This window comes from Clarias gariepinus, chromosome 6 (genome assembly GCF_024256425.1).
Source record: "Clarias gariepinus isolate MV-2021 ecotype Netherlands chromosome 6, CGAR_prim_01v2, whole genome shotgun sequence".
Lineage (NCBI taxonomy): Eukaryota > Metazoa > Chordata > Actinopteri > Siluriformes > Clariidae > Clarias > Clarias gariepinus.
In genome coordinates, this window is record NC_071105.1 from 15,675,001 (window position 1) to 15,690,891 (window position 15,891).

Here is a 15,891-nt window from a genome sequence, read left to right on the forward strand (position 1 = left end):
CTAACACACTCGCTCTTTCTTTCTTTCACTCCCTCCTTCGCTTTGCTCTTCGCCTTCTCCGAGTGAAAAATCGCTCCCCCTGCAATTTCTCACACTGCACTTTGAGGTAAATACATACGGCTAGCCCGAAGCATTAGCATGCAATTATTCAGACAACTGTCAGACTGCGTGGCATTAGAACTAACCGTGTGTGTGTGTGTGTGTGTGTGTGTGAGAGAGAGAGAGAGAGAGAGAGAGAGAGAGAGAGAGTGAGTATGTGATCAGCATGTATATGACAGGTTTAGTGTTCGCTGCCTCATCACAACATCTCTGCCGAGTTTCTCCGAACACTTTGCAAACTCACACTTTTGTTTTCGCTCTTGCTCCCCGACGCCTCCCTGCTCTGCTGAGGCAAAACTCTTGACATGCAGTGTGTGTGTGTGTGTGTGTGTGTGTGTGTGTGTGTGTGTGTGTGTGTTGTTTCTGCTAGGAGTGTTTGTGAATTAGCATTGTGCATCCGGGACACACAGGTGCTGTGAGAGAGGGTAGAGAGGGAATATGAGAAGAGGAGGAGAAAGGAAGGCGAGAGAGGGAGTGAGATGGAGTGAGAGTGCGGTGGAGTCTCAGAGCAGCGCAGCATGTAGGTCAGAGTCAGAGCGGCTTTCTCATTCAGCCTCTGACTGCAGTGAAGCCACTGACACACACACACACACACACGCACACACACCATTCCCTTCAGCATCAGGGAGTTGTGCAGTCTGACACACACTCTCTCACATGCTGTCTGTGAGGGAATCTCCTGAGAAAGCAGACTTTGCAGTTTGTTGGAATTTCTGTCACTATTGCTTTAACTCAACATTAAACAATGCATGTGTTGAAAAAGGTAACTGACACTGACACTCGTCTTTAGCCAGCGCAGATCAGCATTCTGAGTTACCCGAATGTTTTAAACCCAAGTCCACTCTACCGCACGAACCAGCCAAGCTCTGCGTCTCCGTTTTTCTCGTTTTCCACTTCCGCTTTCCTATTTCTTTCTCACTTTCTGCTCTTTCTCTTCCCTGTGTATTTTCGTCTCTTATTTTTTTTTCAGTTTCTCCGTCTTGGCCTTCTTGTTTCTCCTCTTCTCTCTCTCTCTCTCTCTCTCTCTCTCTCTCTCTCTCTCTCTCCGCTTGAAGAGGAGATGAAAGCCGTTTTCAGTTGACTTTTCGAAACGCGCTTTCATTAAATCTAACCTTGACAGGATTAGGTATATGAACCTGTGGTTGAAATGCTCCGAATTAAAGTCATTAATGACCTTCAGACGGTTTAATTTACTGCCATATTGTCCTCCGACATCCCCCCCCCCTCTCTCTCTCTACCTCTGACCCATTCTTCCTCTCCATATGGTATTAATATTCCTTTCATCATTCCCATACTGATGGTCTATGATATACTTCACCAGCCAGGATCTCCCCCCTCGTCTCTCTGCTTCTCCTCTCTCTCTCTCTCTCTCTCTCTCTCTCCATCCATCCTCTCTCCACTATCCCTTTATTCTTTCACTCGTTTTGTCTTTTGATTGACAGCAGCGGTTCCTGCTGACCCATATTAGCATCTGCTCCATGACCCAGATTGGGTGTGTGTAACAAATGGCTTGGCCACTCTCACCACATTCCCACTCTTCTTCCTTTCATCACCATGAAAGGACGGATGGATGAAGGGGATGGAGGGATGGAGAGATAAAGGGGGCCGTCAAGAGCCACTGATAAGAGTCTGTGTCCCGAGGGCCTGGCCTATCTGGGGCTCCATGGACGAGCATTTCCAGCCGGACATTTCTTTTCTGTGTGTGTGTGTGTGTGTGTGTCTGTGTACTGCATTACTATTCATGGGGATGAGATGACAGGTTGAGGAAGAGGCCTCTGATGGATGTGATGGAGCAAATCCTCCTCCATTCATCATCCTGTATTTTCACCTGCTAATGTTTGCAAGATGGACGCTCGATAGCAAGCTAATGGTGGCAAAGCAATTTCGAGGAGGGAATGAAACTGCGTGTGTGGCGGTTTAAATGCTCATCTGTATCGAATCCGATCCCCGTCATCATTTATATGAGCGAAACATGATGAAGCTGTGTTTTGTTTCCTTATAACTGAGTAATATGGAAGTAACATACAGTGTTTAGTGTCAGTTTTTTACCTTAGACTTCCTAGTCTTCCACATATCAGTACGGCTGTTTCCATGGTTACATCTCACGCTTTTGTTCATTACAACGCCCTGTCCGTGCAAACACAGCGTATAAAAACTTCCCCTATAGATAACGAAAGTTGTACGTTGATTTAAAATGTTAGAATTATTAATTTTGTCACAGAACTACAACGAAATATTAGTTGATATTTTTGCTCTATTTACACCCACGTTCTTTTCACAGTTCGTTCGTCTGATGTCAGTGTGACGAATCTTTGGTGAGATTTCTCTCATCTGCTTGTGCAGTAATATAATTTGACATGTTTTGATGCGTTTTGTTTTATTCCACAGAATAGCAGGTAGACACTCAGCGTCACATACGCAGTGTCTCCCAAAGGATGGAGGCCCCTGGGAGTTTCACCTCTCCATCTCTCTCTCTCTCTCTCTCTCTCTCTCTCTCTATCTCTCTTGAGATGTGAAACGGGCTATGAGTCAATATCACACAGAAAAACAGTGCGCCTGGGAGGAGAGAGAGTATAGCTCAACATTTAGTCTACAGAGCTACTGCAATTAGAGTTTAGTGCTCAGTGCCTGCAAAATATATTTTTTTTTAAATATCAGTATTGTGCAAAAAAGTCTTAAACCAACCATCATTTGCTTTATATTCAATTAAATTCTATTACATCGATTACATTTAAGAAACAGGATCAAATGTTTAACTGCGACAGGCTGCAAAGTGCCTAAAGATACAATTTAAAAATTGATTGTTTAAGTAAGAACCTCAACGGCAACCTCATTTCCCCTCTTGTCTGTTCCAACCACTCAGCATTCAGCATTACCAGTGTACTAAACACCAGCCCGATCATCTGTTATCATCTGCACCTGTTTCTCACTGGTTCATGTCTTCAGTTAGTCTTAAGTTGTTTTTATGCTTGAACGATTCACAGGTCACTGCGCGGCTTAACAAACAAAAAACATTCCTCTGAAACTGGTCAGGTACAGAGACTGGAACCAAAAATGTCCTTCAGGAAACCTGGAGAACTATTTCTCAGGTCTACATTAAATAAAACCATAAGAGTCCAGATCTCTGGAAACAAAATCTAAAGAAGTGTTAGTTCATGGCTCATGGCTTTCCACAGTTACATATGTATACACCGTGTGTTCTGTATATATACTGTGTGTGTGTGTGTGTGTGTGTATGATTCCTTCGTCCACTCTCAACCAGGGGTAGCACATATAAACACACAACACAGACACTTTAAAAACACAAATTAACCTCCCATATAATATCTCTTATTAAATCAGTGGTAGACACATCCATATAAACGCAGTACTGTCAACTTATGTGAAGTATCTTCAGTCCCTCTGCATTCTGCATCGTCTTCATATGTTGTGAGATAATAGCTGTGTCTTTCAGCAGGTAGCATCAGGACAGCTTTCATCTAAGAATCCTCATTTACTGTTTGAAAAAAAAAAAAAAAAAAAAAGCTATATTGAGTGTATCATGTTTTTACTGGAGTTGGTTCTGTATCTGATACTTTATCTTAAGGCCATGGTTTTGATATCCAAAAATATCACTTGGGCATTTTGTAGCTTTATGTCGGGACCACAAGTCACATGATCGGGGTGTCTTAGCAGCGAGTGGTCCCTCGGGCTTTTGCATGATGTTTTAATGAGAGCTGGAAGCTCGCAAGGCGCTATGCCGAGCGCTCTGCTGCATTTCCTTAAACTGCCAAGTAAGAGGCCCATTAATAATGCAGCTCATTAATGTGTGTAATTAATCGGGAGTGGTGTAACGGGAAAAGCTGGAAGGGGAGGGCGCTCAGGGAGCCGGGCTGAACCCCGCTGAGAATGAGGGAGAGAGAGAGAGGCTGCAGCGCGCCACACGCCGCCGACTAATGCATTATTTATCTATCCGCAAGAGAGAGAAAAAGCAGCAAAAATGAAAAGAGAGACCGAGAGCGAGCAAGAGAGAGACTCTCACATGGGCCAAGTCACTGCTGGCATGCACTGAGATATTTGTAGGCAACGCAGCCAATCAGGAATGCAGCAGAGGCACAGTAGGTGAAGTGTGTGTGTGTGTGTGTGTGTGTGTGTGTGTGTGTGTGTGTGTGTGTGTGTGTACGCAATAATGAGTGTTGGAGACTGTGTTTTATTGTGCCTTCTTAGTATTGCTTTGCAAAGGTCAGTGTCTTGGATGGCATATTCAGGCCCTTGTTCTGTTGGTTGACAAAACCTGACTGGTAAAAAAGGCTGACACACACTCGCACACTTCTGGCTCACATTCTTGTTTAGAGCATGTGCAAAATTCCTCAAGCTGACATTTCTCTTGCTTTTATTGAGCTGAACCTTTTGGAGTGATGTCAGATACATCAGCATCAGTAAGATTTACCGAGGAGGAATCCGCTTTGCCAGCCGGCATGTGCCGTCAATCGGTCACACCGTATTTCTCAATACTTTTATCAAAAGCACTTTGAATTATCATCACCATTTCCATCATTTTCATGGCTAAATTTAGCTAACTAATGTACTCCTGTCAAGAGAGTGCACAGAGTGTCTAGAGGACAAGCCTTGTTGGTTTTTCTGTTCACTACAAAAGTGAAATCTTGGTAAAAAACTTTGCTTTGCTGACAAGCAAGTGAATGAACAAATGTCACATGTAGCTAATAATGTTTAAGGCAACTCTGATACCATAAAATGCGAAGATATCAAAGCTTAGGTATTTACAGTGTAAAAGTGCGTATTCGTTTGCCGCCCATGTTGATACGGCCGCCCGTGTTGACACTGAAACAACAACAAAGCGAAGATGAATAGTTTTCTGACCGATTCAGAGCACATACGGATAACAAAAAAATAATAAAGTCCCAGATTTTTACATTGTTCTGTAAATCATATTGATTTACTGCGCTTACTAGTTTGTAGTTTCTCCTCTGTGCGATTGAAGATTTATGGTTTATTGAAAAACTAGTAGTGAAAAACATCACTGATAAATAATTATTCTTTTAGCAAGTGGCATAAAATGCTAATTCAGCAGCACAGAAACCCACGGTTGAATACTGATACGTGGTCATCAGCTGCTGCTGCACCGTAAAAAAAATCGCCTGTTGAATTAACACCTACAGTGTTGATATATGTTCCACTCCACACACACGAACAAATAAAAGAGTTCATTTAACATTGTAGGTGTTAATTCCTCACCATGTTGTGTGACAGTGTTTATATATGTCTGAAAACACACACATTCATGTGTGAATAGAACCCCCCGAGATGAAGATTGGCTAACAGCTCTATGGACGCTAAGTGGTTACTGACAAGTTAAGGGTCACTAGACAGGATGTTTAAAGTACAAAGTCTACATTAGAGTTTAAACCTTGACCTAATGTATACCTTGACTAAAACCTACCTTTGATAAATTACATTGACCGGCCCAAGGTCTTTCTAAAAACTGCTCTGTCTCGGGGGATTCAGCTTCATCTGGCAACACTGAAAGTGTTAGTGAAAAAAGTGTCAAAGTGAGTTAGTATTGTGAACTTTGTTGCCAAAATTTTTATTTCTTTTTAAAATGTATTTATTTATTTTTTTGGTCTGTAAGTATTAAGTGGCTGAAACTTTGACAAGGCACATTAAAAACTGTACATGCACACTTGTGGGATCCCAAGACAACTGAAGTGCACTTGCGCACATAATTAAGACTTTTCAAAAATAGAGTTTATTCCCAATTTGCCTAGTGTAAATGAGTGTGTTTCCTTTTGGTCCAGTGACATTATTATTTGCAGCTCACTCTCCACGTTGATGTGCATTGCAGGCTTTGCTGCAGATAACACAAAACGCAGCAGATCGTCTGGAGTATACGTCGCCCCACCCCGCTCCTCCGCTGCCACTCGCCGCTCCTCTGCTGCTCCAGATGTGCTGTAATTTACTGCGACTTGGCTAATCAGAGTAATTAAGGATTAATTACTGTTAATCACTTTTACATAAACTTGTTGGCGGCGAGAGAGAGCGACGCTCTATGAAATATGCCACACAAGCGCACACAGATGGAAAGAGGGCTGGGAGGGAAGGATTAGAGACACAGAGAGAGAGAGAGAGAGAGAGAGGGGTGGGGGTAGTTGGAAGCCTGGCATTTCTCCCTTTGCTAAATTTCCCAGGAGCTTCGTGCTCAGCCGATTCTGTTTCCGAAACACCGTCGCCTCTTTTCCACTGCAGGGCCGAACGTCTCTGAGCACACGGGGAGTGACTGTTACTGTAGCATTTCCACATGGGCGTTTGGTTAGCACAGTTTAATGACGTAGGTACCGACTTCCTCTTGTAGCACACGTTGTCGGTTCTGTGCAGAGAAAAACCCCGGAGACAGGGTCATGGTCAGAACATGAAAGGGTTTTTCAGATTATAATAAAATATATACAGTTCTGAACCTCATATATCATTAATTATTCAGCAGAACATGGAGTACAGATATGTCTTGGGTAAGGCGGCTAGAAGAGCTGAGATTGCAGCACAATGGACAATCCTTCAAGAAGATATTATATAAAATAATATTTTAAATAAACTGGCAGTATGCCGAGCAAAGATCATGAGAGCAGAACGGTGATGTGTTTGGTAGACCGAACTCTCTCCATAAAGTCAAGCTCTATCAATTATTATATAATCTCACATTATTTTCAATACATATAGTATTACACACATAATTAACGTTTCAGAATATCATCACCAATCAGGCTGGAAGCAGACTACTTTTTAAAAAAATACATTGTCATGACTAAGCTAGGTAATAACCATAATGAAATGTAACTTAATGTATGCTGTATAATACAGAGCCCGCTGTATTAGGATGAAAAGTGTCTGGATGGCGTAGAGTGAAATAAAAAGAGGGAGAGAGAGAGAGTCAGGTTCGGGTGCAGCCGACCTGTTTTGCCTTTTCCCTAACGTGCAGTGACGGGGAGGACGACTGCAGTGTCAGCAGGGCTGTGTGTGAAGAGCTGTGTGAAGTGACCGTCCACCCCTGTCTTGTCTTGTGTGGGTGATGGTGTCTCTACCTCCCCTTTCTCGCTCCTCTGCGTGTCCCGCTTTAGGAGACTGACATGCTCGCTACCTCCTCCCAAAGGGAAAAGAGCCAGAGGGGAGCTTTTAATGACACACAGGCAGCCTTGCCCTCGGGGACGAAGTGGACGCTACGCTAATGCAGCTACATTTATTTTACATTACACCGCGCACCGACGGCCCGGCTGTTTATTCACTTTGTACAAATATATAAATATAAACACACGCCGTCCACATGCACGGCATTTTGGACCCGCTTCTGCTCTGACCGGTCCTTAAAACACATCAGCTGGAGTGTCGGGTGTTTAGATATGATTTAGGTTACACAGCTGAAGCAACGTACGTAGCTTCATACTAAAATAATTATCCCTGTCAAGCCTACACTCGAACATAAATACATAAATAGTCCTTTGTTTGAGTGAAAAGCGTTCGATCCCAGCTGAGGATCTGTCACTTGAGCTCGAATGCCTGTTAGTGTGGGTAAAGCTCATTTTCTTCACTTTTGGTTACACAGCTGAAGACATTTAGCTTTAAGCTAAGATAATTATGCCTGTCAAGCATCTAATTACATATAAATACACAAATAGTCATTTCGAGCTATATGCTTTGATTCAGCTCAGCTTTTCAAACCCTTGGCATGTCGGAGTGTGTGCAAAGCCTCCAGGCTTTGCAATTTGGAACACAGCCCTGATTAGCAGGAGCACGTAGGCAAGATCACATAATATCAAAGAGCGAGGAGGAAGAGTCCTGGCCCGAGGCTGCATTATATTGTCCTTTTTGAAATGAGGAGCACCATTTTCTTAATGAATGGCTTTTACTCTGAGATTTTCTCCCGCTCGCTTGCTCCTACTCGCTCTCGCTGTCTCTCTCTCTCCATCCTCCAGCCGTGGCCGTGTCATTACCAGCAACCCTCGGGCCCGGCTGCCCTCTAATGATCGTAATTAGCATTATTAAAGCCGGATCGAGCACCCTAACAAAGGGATGCCTCCTTGCACTCCTGTACGCTCACGGTCCTACACACTCCAGGGACAAACAATTTTGAGATAAGGAATAATGCATATGCACACACAAACACAGAGCGTGCCATCTCTGTTTCAGCTACTCATCACACATACACTCACACACACACACACACACGCACACACACAGGGATGTATTCTTTTAACTGATTATTTAATTTGCAATTTCATTCTGATTTATTTGATTAATTATCCACCATGATAGGAAAATCCATTAAAGATATTTTTTTTACCTTTTTTAATCCTCTTTTGACTTTTTCATGTAGATTATTAATGCATGATTTTTCCCCCCCTATTCAGATCTGCCCTAAGCAGGCGTCACAGCATGGCTGCATTAGCAGCTTAGTGGCACGAGGTGGCCTGGATTTAACAGTGCAGAGCCTGACGTCCTCCTCCTGGTGTGTGTGTATATGTGTGCGTGTATGTGTGTGTGAGTGCCTTGGTTCCTTTTCCGTCCCGCTACCCCCGCGCCTGTATAATGAATTCTGCTGCTGTTGAATTAGCATGTAGCTGTCGCTTCGACTCTGCTGCTCGAGTCGTGACAGGACCACCACCACCACTCTCGCTCACAGTCGACCCTCCCTGATTTATCAACCGCCGGGCGCCGCAGCCGAGTGCCACAGCCTACTGAATCAGCGCCGTGCAAAATAAAAAACACACGAGCCGAGCTGTCGGCATAAATCAGAGCCTACCAGAAAGGGTTAATTATGCAAATGGGACGCGACTCCAATCCAGCGCTCCCCACGTCTCTGTTGTTTTTGATTCAGGCTATGAAAAGATGTTCCATTCTAATGATTTATTATTGGAAGGAGGAAAAAAAATACATTTTGTTTCCTGTTCTCAGTGGTTGGTGCTTCAGGTGGAACATAATGGAGTCAGTCTAGTTTTTCTGCCACTTGAGAATAAGAGAATTTACACATTAGCTCTGGTGGCTATAAATATATGCCCCGGTGTGGCAACGTGGCAAAAATATTGTATTATAAAGCTCTTTTGCAGACAAGTTGTACTGATGCGACGCAGCCATGATACAACGTTGCATTAAAAAAATACATGTGAATGGCTAAGATTTTAATTCAGTTTTTCATTTAATGTTGAACAAATATGACACTTTTAAACAGTAAACAGGAAGTGACATTTTAGGCATATTATAGAAGTGTGATAAATAGAGACTATATTTTTTATAGATTTTTTTTATAAAATAAAAAATGTAAAAAATCCATGCTTTAATTTTTTAATAAATAGATTTAGTTGATTTGACCATAAATGAAGAAATGAAAAGTGTTTGTCTAATGATTACTCAAAAGTCACATGCTCAGTCTTGACACACGTTTTTGGGTTGATTGATTGATTTATTTTCGTTTTAATTCCAGCATTTCTATTAGAGAAGTGCTTTGACTCATGATCCTGGAAAACACCTAATACACATTTCAGATTAATAGAGTCATTCTGAATTTTTTTTTTCCAGGTGACGTGTCAACCCGGCGTCCTAAAACAAATTCCAGTAGAAAATTTGAATAGGCAGGTTGCATATTTGCATTTTGAGCCATTGTGGTGTGTGTAATTGCTGACTTGCCGGCGTGTGTCACACACTATCCACTCCACTACTTAAATGTAAAAACCGTGCTTGTGTGTGTGTGTGTGTGTGTGTGTGTGTGTGTGTGTGTGTGTGTGTGTGTGTGTGTGCGCATGTGTGTGTATTTATGTGTCCACATGCGTCACATCTGCCTAAAAGTGACAGCACAGCCCAACATTCATTCATTAAACATCAGCATCTCCCATCGCCGCATTGCTATGTCAACATGAGCTGCGAGCTTCGGAGCGGATTACGCTCTGTTGCGGCTTTTGACAGACTGGTGTTACCCAGCGCTAATCTGATGGGAAGAGATGTATGGGGAGGTGAATACGTTGTGTTGTGACTGTCTCTTGCTGTTATTATAGCGTCATTCAGAGCTCGGGATGAGATTTAGGCGCCGCAGGCTGGAGACGATGCCGAGCAAACTGTCTCTTTGCTTATCGATTGAGTTCTTTTATCACTGATAGGACAGATTTTTTATTTTTTTTTTTTTGGTTGGGGAGGGGAGTTGATGGGGGAAACCCGGTTTGTGGTTTTTATGGGTTATGGTTTTCTATTTATGCCTGGAATAACACAATATATTTCTGACATGATGATTGCTAAACAAATGTGACAATTATTCAGTGCAACACAATAATAAAACATAGTGCATACAACTTTCCAGAGAGAACAACACTGAATACCATATGGCACCGTGGCAGAAATGGGTTACTGTAAACTAACTGAGCTTATAATAAGGTTTTTTTTTTAATTACCTTGGCTATCAAAAGCTGTTTCATTGACTTTTTTTTTTTCATTGTGAATTTTGTAATCGTGGAAAGGCACAGGAGCTTGCATAAAGTGAAATCAGTAATTACAGTTTTTCATGACATAAAGGATAGAAATGATCAAATTATAGCTGTATTTGCCAGAAATGCTACAAAATATGTGGTGCAGCGACATACAATAAAGATGAAGATGGAAAAGGAAGTTGAAGTGTGTGGTGGCTCAGTAGTACTGTAGGTTTCTCTCTCCTGGCATGAGGAAGGCCTGGGTTCGATTTCTAGTCCAAACCCCAAGTACTGGATGCAGTGCGGTTCCAAGCCAAGATAAAATCGAAGGGTTGCGTCAGAAAGGGCATTGGTCGTAAAACCTGTGGCAGATCTATATGTGTGTGTGTGTGTGTGTGCGTTTAGACACAACTAATTCAGTGGTCTTTTCTGATTTTTTTTTACCTCTACATTGTAAAACTATATATATATATATATATATATATATATATATATATATAATGTATTTATATTTATTTGTTAATTGATTTTTATTTTTTCCATATATATATATATATATATATATATATATATATATATATATATATATATATATATATATTTACACACACATATATATATATATATATATATATATATATATATATATATATATATAATAGTTGAAGTATCGTGTATATAACATTACTATAATCATAGTATTATCTCATATATATATATATATATATATATATATATATATATAAAACATAGCAATAAATAAAATATTAAAATATTTATTATATATTAAAATATATAATAATTTAAATTAAACTTTTTTTATAGATCATAGTTTTTCTTTTCCTGAAGTGTATATACATTTTTTGGCTGACTCTGTGTACATGTGTGTGTGTTTGTGAATGTGTGTACAGTATATACACATATATACATATATATATATTATTTAATTAGGGCATGAAAAAAAAGGAATGCATTTATTCTTGTTTCTTTGTTTTTTCCTTTACAAATGGCTTCAGTCTCGCCATCCAAGATTTAAAAATACGTCCTGTGCATTATGCGCTTCCATATTCTTCCATTAATATAAAATAACCTGTGTGCAGTCAGTGTTATAAGGCTACAAGAAAATGCACGTTGATGCTGAAGCTGTGTGTTTGCATTTTGGCCTCCCTCTTCTCCACTTGAACATTTTTCAATCATATAAGGGACATTAGCGACCTTTGCTTCTCGTGCGTGTTCAATTAAGTCTTGCCACAAAAGAAACGTTAAGCCACAGCGATGGTCGGTCCCATTTATAGCACTTCAGTTAATATTTCAGTATCCCACGGAGCCCCGGCACAAGGCAGGCAGCCATGTTGAATGTTTAGTTAATGGAAAACACAGACGACTGGGAGCACTGCACATTCAGCAGTGCACAGTAACACAGCAGGGAGGGGGGGAAAGTAGGCAGGGTTTTAAAAAGCAGTCATCTCGGGAAAAGGTGCATAAATTCTGCTCAGGCCTCCCATTCCTCACGGGTTCCTCAGAAAACCCTCGGTCTTCCGAAGAAATGAAATGAATCGCCTCCGATAAATGAGCAGACGGCAAAGAGAAATCCATCGTGCGCTAAGCCCATGGCTCGGGTTTTTATTAAATATTGATTTGATTTGTAAAAGGCCAGATGTGCAGAGGTTGAACAAATGTCACAGACTCCCATTTTGTTTAATCTTTTTCTGGATTATCAGCTTTACAAAGTAAAAACCAACAATAGTTTTGGCCTTTTGTACAGCCATGCATGGCTTAGTAAACTTAAATCAAGTAATATACATCTGAGATATCTACAGCGCAGTTCAGTTAATCTGCTACAACATGAATAGATGTGCGGATGTGACTTTTTTTATCATGATAATTAGCATGATGTTGTAGACTAGTAGAGTTTTGTCTTCTGCTTGTTCTCCTCAGGCACGTTTCTTCCTGGAGATACGTTTTTGGACATTTAAATTGAGCAAAAACAGTCCTAATGCTGCCTTTTAAATAGATTAGACTTATCTTTGGCCAATAACTCTGCCTGCCTAGTGCAGGAATAGTGCTGGTATTTTAAAATGTCTACAGTAACAATGGTGTGTATTTCGTTTGGCTCTGTTAAGTTGCACAACAGCCAATTAATGTGTCTTATTCAGAAAAGTGAAAACCAGAATTTTTTTTGCGCGCTCTTGGGAGGAAAATTAATCAAAAAGTTTCCCAACTGACAGGATAATATAGTGTCGTTGCTAGTTCAAAGCCATAATGACCTGCTGAAGGGGTTAAAAGTGCTTTTTTATTTTATTTAAGCCAAGAAACAGCGAAGAAGTTCGGAGTAAACAGGTAGCTGCTTGTGTTCAGTTTAATGTCAAAACACTGAACAATAATCATGAATACATCTAAGCTTTTTAACCCCAAAAATATGAGATAAAACATACTGGCTTACCCAGCTCTTTTTTTTTTTTTTTTAGTTAGGACTCATCTTCAGTGCATCTCTCACGGTTTAATAAGATGAAATCATTTTAGAAATGAGGTCAAAAAAGATCAGAAGCAGAAGGGAGAGAGAGAAAGAGATAGATCAGCTTGTTTCAGACCACTGTGTTGTTTTGTCGGAGAGAAAGTATGGAGCCGAGGCTGGAAAACATTAGGAGGAATCAATTAGGCTGCCATTAAGAAGTAAAGTGGCCCTCACTGAATCGTGTAATTATGACCTTCAGCAAAGCCACAGTTATGGAAGCCCAATACCCTCCATCTCTCTTGTGCGCTCTCTCAGTCTCATTTAGCCTTAATTGTATTTATTTAGGATAATATATTGTATGCTTTTAATGACATGCTTTAGGTTAAGCAAGAGATAAATCATCATTTGTCTTGCTTAGACATGGTTGGGAGATTACAAGTGTAGACAGTTGTACAGCATATGGCAACTGCAATAGAGGATTCGCTGAATAGGTTTTTATGAATCTTTGTAATCTTAACTATATCACTTTCAACCACCATGATTTTCTTCTCTACAGAGAACACCTCAAGTGCCTAATATTGTCTCCGCACTGGAATTCGGGATGAAATCATATTACTGAAATAACAAAACTTCAGTGTATTAATGGAGTACAGATCGTGTCCTTACGAGTCTGTTCATTCCGTACACCATCTAAAAAAGGTACTAAACTCGGAAACAGAGCTTGATGGCCCTCTGAAGGTATCTGTTTATATCTTAAGGATGTATCTTTGATCCAGTAGAGTGACCGTTATTCATAATCTTTGTACCACAGACGCAACAGTGGAACAATGTCAGAGGATGTCAAGTGTCATTACAGCATAATTAATATGGTTATTTAATTACTTGGGTTTCGAACCCTCACTTCAAAGACAATAGAAACACTAGGCCTACGTGTTACAAGCTTTCCCGACTGCAGCCTGAATGAACGCGGTCAGTTGAACATGACGTAAAAGCTGGTGGATGAATGGTGGCTGTGGCTCACAGATGCTCTCCAGCTGCACTCTGGTTTTTCTTGGCTGTGCTGTTGCTTTGGAATCACATACAAACAGCAGAGCTGCTTAGAGACGCGCTCGCACTGGCAAAGGCAGAAACAGCCATGTGGAGCGCTATTAAACCCAACTCGGTTCTGATTCCTCGCCTGACTGGCTTTAGTTTTCAAACTATGCAACGCTTTTGAATCTAATGCTGTTTATTTTTTATTTATTTATTTTTTATGTATGATTTCTGAAACTTTTTTTATGACCTCATAAATTCTATGTCTTTCCAAGAGGATTCATGTCAACAAGACATTACTTCTTCTTTGATTCCTCCCTTTGATCCTGTCCTATATGCTTTTCCCCTAACGAGTGTATTGGGTTGCACTGTGCATTTTCTGGCCTGCACTGACCCAAACAGCTTTGCTCTTTAAGAGGCCGATGGTGGACGGGCCTCCAGCCAAGTAAAATAAACACGGGAGACTTGGCAGATGCGGGGCTGAGCAGTGTATGAATGAGGGGAATTTTTATGTTCCATTTTCACTCGACAGTCTAGACGGTTTATACCGTTTGGGAAGAATTCTCTCGGCTTTGGATTTCAGCTAAACGCTGCCCTGCACTGCTCTGGCTGACATGATGTAAAGCGTGAGATGTTTGCTCTGTAATTCAGCTTGCATCAGACTTGCATCACATTTAAAGGGCTAAGAGTGCAGGGTTTATGAAGCACAGGTCTGTTTAATTGGCAGCACTAGCAGTAGTGCATTCTTTTGTAATTACGTTTGTACAAACGCACTGCAGCATAAGGATACACTGGAGCTTACATATAATTACAAAACGTGCCACATTTGTGTTGTGTTCGAGCCATATAAAGAAACAGGTTTATTATTGTTAAATCCCGTCTCGTTCGGAGCAATCTGGTGTCGTGCTGAGTGACATCACAGTCTCCAATAGTTTTTCTTCTTAACAATCTAAATCTAGAAAGCCTTCATCAGTTTTTAGAGCTTTGTGTGTTATTTGATTGACAAAATAAGCGCTAAATGCTTGCAACATTATTGCAACATATACAGCTTTTAAAAAAGAAAAAGAAAAAAACTAGACAAGTGCATGTTATACTTGTGGTGAAGGGAATACTGTATTTTTTTAATTGTTCCTCTGGTAGTATTATTTAACCGCGTGCTATTTCATGCCCCATGTATAAACTGTATAGCTGAGGAGGAACCTCCTGCTCTTGGACAGAATCTCTAAAACATTATGGGGTATTTTTAATAGTCGTGACATTAACTTCAGGCTTTTTCCTTTCTTTATTGGTCAGTGGCTCTGCCAAACCATGGTTTATGGGTTTTTGTTACATTGTGCCATGAACCCTGCTTCCTTTCCCCTCTGAAACATGGCTCTGTCCCAATTACCTTATCAGGTCGGATTCAGTTTCAGACTCTAATAAAACAGGATGGCTGTGCAGCTCGTTTCTCCCATAAGACTCGGGAACATGGCGCAGCTCAATCGACATCACGCTGGGCACAAGGCATGACCTCCTGACCTCTCCCACTCGCCAGCAGTCTCTAAATTTGCATGAGTACACTTAAAAGCAAGGGGGTGGGGACTCCGGGTCCCTCTTGCCTCCTCCCGGAGTACAGCAGGACTTTTTCTCAGCGAGCTTGACCCCACGCGACGCCGTCCGATTCCCGCACCGCAGTCTGGAGTTAATGCACCGAGTGCTTGCTTTGTCTCTGTGATAATGAAGTGCCCTTCTCTCACTCTACCTCTTTCATTCCTGCACAATGGCATGCATAATCAGCATTAACGCTCAAGTGCTGCACTTGACTCTGGAGTCTCAAATCCATGTTTTGGCGAGGTGTCAAACCTCGCGAGGAAATGATCGTCAACC

The 15,891-nt window shown here is 41.2% G+C and overlaps 1 protein-coding gene across 3 annotated transcripts in view; it reads left to right on the forward strand.

The window, feature by feature from the left end:
- Positions 1 to 15,891, forward strand: part of pbx1b (pre-B-cell leukemia homeobox 1b) — a 75,569-nt gene that overhangs the window by 44,296 nt on the left and 15,382 nt on the right. The window contains exon 1 of one of the 3 annotated variants that reach the window (XM_053498457.1): positions 4,098 to 4,196. The exons of the other annotated variants lie outside the window; for them this stretch is intronic. Coding sequence (XP_053354432.1) covers positions 4,181 to 4,196 — 16 coding nt within the window. The 5' untranslated portion in view covers positions 4,098 to 4,180. Of the gene's footprint in view, positions 1 to 4,097; positions 4,197 to 15,891 lie in introns of those variants that run through there. 3 annotated transcript variants of the gene reach the window in all.